Consider the following 10,139-nt stretch of genomic DNA (forward strand, 5'->3'; position numbering starts at 1 on the left):
AATTTTTTTGGAGAAATGTGACTTTGATCCACTCGTTGTATAGTACATTTTATTGTTAAAATCGAGTATTTGAAAATTACATCTGCTTACTTATTTATTAGGGGTGGGATGTGGTCTATGTGTGGTAGTCAGAGGACAACATTCAGGAGTTGGTTGTCTCATTCTACCATGTAGGACTTGGGGATTGAACTCAAGTCAGGCTTAGCAGTAAGCGCCTTAACTTGCTGAGCCATCTTGTCAGCCCTCTGTGGTGCATCTAAAACATTTTAACATGTACTGCTTTATGTAACCATGCTAATGCCACGAGGGTGAAGAGAGTTGGCATAGCTGTACTCTTATATGGTGCCAGTTTCATTATTTCCTATTCTCCATACATATGGAGAATCCTGACAGAGTTTACCACACAGAGAACTGAAGTTGACAACCCTGTAGACTTGTGAAAATAAAAACATGGTGTGGCTCTTTTATTTGTACAGTGCTTCTTGGAAATCAGTTTATTTGCTGTGACACTCCAGCAGTAGGTCCAGTGAAAATTGGAGCATAATCAGGCTGCCTGAGGGCATGTTGCTGAGACATTCCACATGATAGACACACACCCCAGCCTAATCAATTGCTTATGCAAGCATTCAGTAACTACCCAAGAATTCCGTTTTCTAGATCACCATATTCCTCCTTGGTCGGGCTTAAATGAGAGCTATATTATCACTGAAAGACTTAATTGACAAATTAATATGCTGGAAGTTTTGGTCTCATTAGTAATGTGATTTAAAAATAGATTCACAGATGTGAAAGGCAAGATTTAAATACGCCTAGAAGCCCCTGTTTCCACGGCTAGAACAAAGTACACAGAGAGATCTTCTGTTCTTTAACATTCATGCATTTATTCATCCATGCATCCATTGAAGAAATATTTCTCAGGTATCTGTTGTGCTGTTGAGCCTATAAGATAAATGAAGTACTTGGGTGGAAAACACACACAAAAAAGTGACATTTTAATCAGAAACAAATCATAAATAAAGCCCAATTCTGTTTTATTAGCTAGAAAGTAAAGGGTTTGTCCTCAGTTTGACCAAAAACAAACATGAAATACTTTCATTCTGTGAAAACCTGAGCAAATATTTCATCAAAATCCAGTCTCTACTATCTTTGTATACTATTATCCTTTTTATTGTTTTAGAGTTTAACCATGTATATAGATAGGGATGTGCTTCTGTGTGGGTATGAGCACATTAATGCTGGTGTGCAGGGAGGCCAAGAGATGGTTTCAGATTCCCTGGAGCTGGTATCACAGGCGGTTGTGAGCCACCAGACAGAGGATGCTGGGAACTGAACCCAGGCCCTCCATGAGAGAAGTAGGAACTCTTAACCAGTGGGCCTTCTCTCCAGCTCTAGTCTCTTTTATCTTCTTGAAGTTTTTATTATACACAAGTAAAGTATCTCTACTTAGCCTCAACACTATCTACTAAAGTAGTATCCATTACCTCAGGTTAAAACATTTTATCCTGAGAAACAAATTACCATTGTTCACCCAAAACCCCTCACTCTGGGGATAAGGAGTGGAGATTAGAAACAGAATGCTTGTCTTCGGTGACCAGAACTAAAGGGAGAAAAAAACCTAAAACCCTCACTGATCTGTTAGTGCAATTTCCTTAGTTCCTCAGATCTCTCTCTCTCTCTCTCTCTCTCTCTCTCTCTCTCTCTCTCTCTCTCTCTCTCTCTCTCCTGTGTGTGTGTGTGTGTGTGTGTGTGTATGTGTGTGTGTGTGTGTGTGTATTTCTCCTAAACTTCATGAAAATCCTTGTCCTGCACAATGTGTTAGAGGCTGGAGGCTTCTTGTTTTCCCATACTTACTGAAATGGAAATCATTCAACTTTAGGTTCAGTTCACATAAGAGCAGCTAAATTTTCAGTCTGAATGTATGTCATCTTTCCTTGTAAGACTCTTCCTGTTCATTTTGGTTTAAAGTAAGTCTGCTGTTGGTCAGAAAAAAATATTCTAAGAATCTTTATATTACAAAAGTCTTGGGGTGTTTTCATAACACTGTGCAAATCTGACCAAACCATACAAAGCCATCGAGGGTTTATGGGTTTTATTAAAATGAAACTCTTAAATATAAGAGACATGCAATATTGATATTTCTTCCAATGAATCAAATCCTTTCTATCTCCAGTCTCCTTAAAATCACTTAACTTTCATTGTGATATGACAAGAATTTATAGTAAAAATCACTGGCTTGTAATGATAAGGCATTAATTTTATAGACAGCAAAAGAGGGGTCTGTCAATATTATTAAACAATTTGCTCAAATGACAAGAATAAGGAAAAGCACGTAAGTTTTCCATCCCCAAATGGATGTTCATTCTACTGTATGACATTTGCATTTTGAAAAAAAAAACAATTGAATATTTTATCTCAACTAGACTCCAATTTAGCCTCAAGTTTAAGCCAACCATCCCAGCAGATGCACACAGAAGTACAGTGACAAAGATTTTCAATCTCTCTTCTCCACTCTCTTTAGTTTGCTCCATACAGGCTTACGTCACTTCACTAGACTTCTCTTCTTGAGTCATCAATGGCTTCCACATTGCTGAACTCTTTTTCCACTGACCAGTCTCCATCCTCAAGACAGAGCTTCCTCGGCCTCTCTGCCTCCAGTTTCTCTGGATGCTTCATTGGCTATCTGTCACCTCTCTAGTTAAGCATCCCTGTGCCTCAAGGCAGAGACCTCAGACCTTTTCTCTTAGCCAAGCACAGTCAGTCCCTTAGTAGTTTCATAGTCTGACAGCCCTAAACACCATCTTCATGTATGTCTTTGGGTCTGAAATTAATATCTCATTTGGGTCTGAAAATGAAATATCAAGTTTCCCCCTTGAACTCTGTTATATATATGACTGTCTTCTTCCATCTCCACTTATATATCAAGAAGTATCTCAAGTTTATCAATGTTCAAAAATGAAAGCCTCATCCTCCCACCATTTCTGAAGCCTATCTCTCACTCATTATTCTCCACCTCAGGATATGGCCATGCCACACATCTATTTACTCAAGCCAAGTCCTCAGAACCCATTTTATCTTCTGGTCTTTCCTCGTACCTCATATCCAGTGAATCATCAAGTCTTCTTGCTTTCTACTCAAAGTATAAATGAACTCTATTTCTCCAAGCACCAATAGCTATCAACTCCACCCAAGGAATTCACAGTCTTCTAGCTGACCCATTTCTACTCTTTATGTGCCTTCCATTACTACCTAACAATAGAAAGATGCTGCAGGTGTATATGTCAGATTGTGTCACCGGTCCATTTAGAACTCCATAATTGACAGTTGGAGAGATGGCTCAGTGGTTAGGAACACTGGTTGCTCTTCCAGAGGACATGGGTTTGATTCCCAGCACTTACATAGCAGCTCATAATCTGTATACCTCCAGTTTCAGAGACTTCAATGCCCTACAGATAGTGCATGCACATGGTATAAAGACATACACAGAAACAAAACACTTATACACATAAATTATTATAGAAAACTCTAAAAGAGCTCTCCACATCATTTGTGGTAAAAACCCAAGCCATGGAGGACTATGAATCCTTTCTTGAACAGGTCTTATCACGTTTCAGGCCTCATTTGTCATTTCCCCTCTATCACTTTCTGTGTCAAGGACACTCCAATGCCTCACTGTTGTTAAGCATGTCGAGATACTCTTGTCACAAGGATGTTTTACAAATTGTTTTTCTGCCTATAAAAGATATGCTCAATGCTCCCTCCTTCAAGAATTTGTCAAACTGAAATCTCTTCTTTTGGATGGTCCCTGGCTACTATATTTAAAATTCCAACACCCTCAGATCCACCCTGAACACCTCATGCCCTCTTCCTGCTTTTTGTTTTCTCCATAGCAATCATAGACATCAAATGCTTGTGTGTATTTTAATAGTATCCTTTATCGCCTATGTTCCCCTTTCTACAGTAGAGTGTAAGGTCCATAATGGCAGAAGCCTTCTTTTTGGCTGCATTTTCTTTTGGCTCCTCAGTCCATTAAGTAATGCCTGAAACACAGTAAGTAAGTGGTCAAGGAACACAGACCAGTAGGAGATGCTCCAGAGAGTGGAGCGTAATTGTCCAAGAGAAGAAGGAGATGTCCACTCATTAAAACACACTGTCTATTCTCATTCCTTCTGTCTCTGGAAATGACCTCATAGAGCACGGGGGAAATGAAACACTGAGTAACCAGAGTGGGTGCAGTCAGGAGAGACCATCAGCAATCCTCAGTCTGTTCAGAGGAAAATAGGACTGAAATCTGAGTAAGATTAAAAACAGCAAAACTTAATATATACTCTAATAATTGATGACATGTTGATGAAGCTATGAAGAAACTGGAACTCATACTACAGCTAATGTGATTATAAAATGTTATAACTGCTTTGAACAGTAGCTTGCCCACCCCCTCAGCAATTAAACATATAGTTATCACGACCCAGAGATTCCACTTCTAAATATACACTCAGAAGTAATGAAAAACTGTCTACACAGAAATGTGTATGTGGATATTCATAACAGTTATTCAGAAAAGGGTAGAGAATATCTAAATCTCAGTCATGGATCAGTGGATATGATAAGTTGTATATTATATTATGGAATATAATTTGGTTGTAGAAAGAAATGATGAACTGATACATGCTTCAATATGAATGAACCTTGAAAGCATTATGTTGACCTAAGTAATCCAGTCACAGAAGACATATATAATTATAAATAATATCTATAATGTATAAACCCAGAACAAGAAAACCCAGAGAGACAGAAAGGTGGGTTCATGGCTTACTTAGGAGAAGAATACTTTAATCAGTGGATAGGAAATTGACAACTAAATGGCATAGGACTTTTGGGTTTTTGGCCTTTGGTTTGTTTTGTTGTTATTTTTTAGGGCTTTTGGTTGATTGGTTGGTTGGTTGGTTGGTTGGTTGGCTGGCTAGTTTTGATTTTTTGGGACAGGGTTTCTCTGTGTAGCCCTGGCTGTCCTGGAAGTCACAGAGATCCGCTTCCTTTGCCTCCCAAGTGCTGAGATTAAAGGCATGGGCCACCACTGCCCAGCAGTACAGGACTTCTTTAGGGGTAAGGAAAATATTTTAAAACCAACTGATGATATTGTCACCTATCTGTGAAACATAATAGAAATCATGAAATTACACACGATAAAGGGATAAATTGTGTGATGTATCTCAACAAAGCTACTACAAGCACACAGTAGCCAGGTGTCATGGTGCACACCTGGAATCCCAGCACCATGAATCAGATGCAAGAGGATCATCCAAGAGTTCAAGACCAGCCTGGCCTACATCATGAATTCCTGGAAAGCTGGGGCTGCATAAATAGCCATGTCTCAAAAGTAAATTAATTAATTAAAATTAATACAAGAAGCATGACTTTCGGAATTAAAAGGCTCCTTTAGTACAGCTAATTATCATTAAAAGGCCGGCTTCTGCTTCCACGAACTGAGGCAGTCCAGGGCAGCTGCCTCCCTTCCCCATGTGCTGCTGGTGTTACTGGATCTTTCCTGCATGAACATCTTCTAATGAGCTTTATCACCACTCTGCCCAGGATTAGGATCTATGTTTCCCATGTATTTTCAAACTACCACCATTTGTAGCCACATAACTTTCCCTGAATTGTCGTGTGGACAGACAGAATAATCATCCCCAAAGACCTAAAGACTTTATTCAAAAGCCTCAGAGCATGTCCCCAAATTTACCCATTATTTCATCCAGCTTCATGGGATGGTAGATATCAACAGAGCAAGCACTCCGGTCTTTAGTGTCATTACTCAAGTTCAAACCTAGATGTTATTTCTTCCCACATTGCTTGATTCATTCAACTGTATAAATATGCACTAGAGACTACAAAAATAATAGCCATATGTAAAATAAAGAATCACAAAATGTCACAATTAGAAGTGTCCTTAGGTATGTTCAAATCCAGTTCTCTCACTTTGATATTGAAACTGAGCTGCACAAAAAGTAAACTGACTTTTCCCTGATGTCAGTAATATAATCAATCCCCATTCAAAGTCCTTCCTGTCATTCCTTCCTGATCATCAACTGAAAGAGAAAAAAATTCTCAATGAACATGCACAAGCAAGCAAGCAAGCAAGCAAGCGTGTGTGCGCGCGCACACACACACACACACACACACACACACACACACACGAAGAGGAAATCAGAAAAATCACCCAATGTTAATAATCTGTTAAAGTGAATTTGAAGTTAAATGTTAATGGTGTATTGTAACTTCTATTTCTCTATCTGTAAAAAATGTTTAAATACTCTTGGATAATATCAACCATTTGCCATTCTTCTCTACTTTTAATCATAATGGAAATATAATCAATATGTACATTGAGTTATAAACACAATTTTATTAAACAAGTTTAAACTGCTATTTTCTCATACAATTATTTATTTATTTTCATTTTTATTTTTTTTTTGAGACAGGGTTTCTCTGTGTAGCTTTGCGTCCTTCCTGGAACTCACTCTGTAGCCCAGGCTGGCCTCAAATTCACAGAGATCCGCCTGCCTCTGCCTCTCAAGTGCTGGGATTAAAGGTGTGTGCCACCACCACCCGGCTTTCTCATACAATTTAATTCAAAAAAGAAAAAAAAAAAGCTCTAATTTGATAAGTCACCTGTAATTAACATCCCCAGTTTTCCCCACTTTGAGTTCTGATTGTTAAACAATTGGAAAACCAAAAACCGTGTGCAGATGTTCTCACTGGATACCAGTTGGGAAGGCAAGGCATGTTATACAATTTGTTACAAAATATTTCCACATCACTCCAAACTATGGTAGTTCAGCTTCCATTTATGAGATGAAACATATTTTGTGTTTTTTCCAGCATCATAATGCCATAATTTTTTTTGGATGGAGGCAAGCAAATTGTGGTATAAATTAGCAAAATCGGTTTTTGCTTTATATTTGAGCCAACTTCAGACTCATCCCTATACAGGAAATATATTTAGGCTATTCCAGAATAACAAAAACCTTAGACTGCGTCATAAGTGGCATCTTGGCATCTTATAAATTGAAACATCATGACATTTGAGGTGTCTTACACAGCAAATGACCATCTAACTCTTGATTCAAGTGGTAAAGCAGGGTATATCTAGTCAATGTTGAAATGTATGCATATACTACAGAAGAACAGGACAGTTTATTGTGGTCATGAAGAAGAAGAAAATTCCAGAAAATTCAAGTTCCCTCTCAATGTATCCCAATGACATCTTTTTAAATAGCTGAAACATACCAAATTTAATAACTAGCAGTAATTAGGGTCTTAATATGTTTGGCAAATGCACAAGGAAGAAAAAAACTGAGATCTTCCACATCATGCTCTCATTGTGAAAGAGGCTATGCCAAAGTCTAGTAGTGAGAGCATTTCAAGAGCAGGCGGGCGGGCGGGGAGTAGTGGGGGAGGGTTTCTAAGAAACCACTGTTTTATTTCTTCCACCAAACAGCTACTTGCACTAATGAAACTCAGGTGGACACAAGACAGCGAGCCCCAGGGCTGCCCCTGTAACGCTACCCTCAACAATGACAAAGGGGGCTCCTATGAGTCTCACAGAGAGGTGCTACTCTAAAAAGAAACTGAAGAGAGTAAATAGGATCATGTTACAGAGCCGCAGCAGAAACCCACAGCTTCGGGGCACAACATAAAGTTATTTTTCTTCAACGACCTTTCAAGAGCACAGACACAGCAAATTACATGCATTTGTACTGCCTGAGACTCGGGCATACTGTTTGCACACATCTGTGAATCTAACTAATGATGACCCGGTGCAAAGAAGAATAGAGCCGGTTAAGAAATGAATGGCTTCTGTCTCTCATTTTCATGCCTTCGGTTCCACTCCTAGTCACTATTTCGAGACGTGCCCTTGTGTCACAGGACAGGTTTGTTTCCCTCTTATGTGAGGTTATCCTTAGAGTGTGCCTGCTCTTAACATCCAGTGCCCAACTGTTGAATCCCATGTCCCTGTCCCAGTCTGCCTATGCAATTAAAACAGTCTTTAGCTTTAAAATGCAGCCCAGCTAACTCTTTGCTGCGGTTGCTGCTGCAGATTCCTGGGTCTGATCTTCAGAAGACCACATTTCCAGGTCAGGGCACCACTGTTTAATCTCCCCCAACAAGCCATCTATTCCATGGCTAAGCCTAGCTGAGCGCTAGGGAGGTATGAGAGCAAACCCAGATGCCAGCAGGCGAGTCTTTGTTACAACTGCATTCAGCTGCATATTTAGAAAAAAAAAACTCTTTTAAAACCTTGTGACAATAAAACAAATTCATAGCATAAGAAGTAAGAGAATTATGAATCACAACAAACAGAGAGCGTATATTCCCTTACCTGGATCATGGAAAGGCACCAAAGCAAAGTTGTAAAGAGGTCTCTTAGGTCTCTTCAAAGACGTCTCCAAAATTTTGGAAGCCCCTTCAATAACCTGAACTAAATCATCATACATGGAGCCAGTCACATCAAACACAAAAGCCAACGTGGATGCCCCCTCCGGAATCTCCTCAGCCCTGCTCTCCGGCTGGGGGGTCCCATCTCCAGCTAGGGAAGAACGAAGAAGAGCCACCAGGAATACTGTGCAGACCACTTCCCGGGCAATCATTTTTTGCCCTCGTTTGCTGGCTGCTTTGCCCTAAGCTCCTAAGCACTGTGCTTACTCCTCAACAGCAGGCAGAGGACTTCCTCTCTGGTGCCTCATCAGCCCTTTGCAGTCTCTGAACTACCTCAAAGTTTGGAGCGGAGAATGAAAGGGGGACCAGCCCGGAGCGCGGCTGCCTTCCCGGGGCTGGGCTGGGCTGGGCTGGGCTGGGCAGCGCCGGGATGCCGCGCCTTTTGTCCCGCTGGGTAGGTCGCGGGCTCTAGGCGGCCGCGTGCAGGGCGCTGCGAGTAGCCGTGCGCGGGCAGAGCGCGGGGTCCATGCCCCGGGGAGGGGGGACGCTGCGAGCCTGCGGTGCCGCCTCCGCCGCCGCCGCGCTCCAGGCCAGCGACTGAGCCTCCCAACTTTCCACCGCTAGCCCCGCCGCCGCCGCGAAGCCCGGCTCGACCTCGCCTTCTGATTGGCCGGCGTCCGTCCCTCCTCTGCGGGAGCCCCCACCCCGGAGGGCGACTTTCCCCTCTCTGAGTTCCAAGTCACTCCGGGTACCAGGGGGAAAAGCGCTCGCAATGTCAGCTCCTGTGTTCCCCTCAGAGCTATCCCCCACCCCACCCCACCTCCAAAAATCCCAAGGTAAACAATGGTTTTCAAGAATGTGTGGCCCCGTCCCAAATTCGGGGGCATCGCAGGAGCTAGCACAAAGGGAATTGGTGCACTTTTTTTTTTTTCAAGTGTGCAACGCTGCTACTTCAGACACTTCTCTCATAATCCCCCACCCCACACCACCCCACCCCCAGAAGCTGAGACGCCCCAGCCCAGCTTCCTGTCCCTCGACCCACCATTCAGCCCAGCCAGAAGGGGGAGCTGGAAAATTCTCTCCTCTCGGCTGCAGCCACGGGATGGTTCTTTGATCTCCCTTGGGGAGTGCTGAGCTGAGAGGAAGGCAGGGAGGGGAGTACTATAGAGGCAAAGGGAAATGTAAGGAGGTGGGAGGAAAGTGAGAGACATCAAAAAGTCACAAGCTATGCTGGGGGACTAGAGAAAGAAGCTGGGTATCAATAAAACATTGACGTCCAACAGAAAGAATGGGGGTGGTTGGAAAAGAACGAGGCATACTGAATTCATATTAGAAACCCGGGGGAGTTGTAATTTCATTATCAAGATTCGCTTTGCTGAGCTGTCTAAACCCTCTGCGATGCATAGTGATGCAGAATAATACCCCCATTTCACATACCCTCTTGTACAACTATGTATCAGGTCTCAGGCAAAGATCCCCTAAAACGTTGTTCCCCTCCATGGCATTTTCTTGCCAATACTTAAGGAAACTTTACCGTGGAAAACATGACAATGTTCTTCCAAGTCGTAATCATTATATACATTCGAGCCGTATTAACAGATTTAAGAAGGTAAGCAAAGAAAATCAGTCATGAGCTAATCATTCTTTGTTTCCCTTTAATAAATACTTTTTTTTTCTTTTCCTGGAAAGGGGGGGTCATTGCA

At 41.8% G+C, this 10,139-nt stretch overlaps 1 protein-coding gene across 2 annotated transcripts in view; it reads right to left on the reverse strand.

Annotated features, from left to right (window-relative positions):
* Window positions 1-9,082, reverse strand: part of Hmcn1 (hemicentin 1) — a 440,991-nt gene extending 431,909 nt beyond the window's left edge. For both annotated transcript variants that reach the window (XM_076547592.1, XM_076547591.1), the window contains exon 1: window positions 8,381-9,082. In XM_076547592.1, the coding sequence (XP_076403707.1) occupies window positions 8,381-8,648 (268 nt within the window). In that variant the 5' untranslated portion in view covers window positions 8,649-9,082. The remainder of the gene's footprint in view (window positions 1-8,380) is intronic.
* Window positions 9,083-10,139: the final 1,057 nt, after the last annotated feature.

This window comes from Peromyscus maniculatus, chromosome 11 (genome assembly GCF_049852395.1).
Source record: "Peromyscus maniculatus bairdii isolate BWxNUB_F1_BW_parent chromosome 11, HU_Pman_BW_mat_3.1, whole genome shotgun sequence".
In the NCBI taxonomy this organism is placed as follows: domain Eukaryota; kingdom Metazoa; phylum Chordata; class Mammalia; order Rodentia; family Cricetidae; genus Peromyscus; species Peromyscus maniculatus.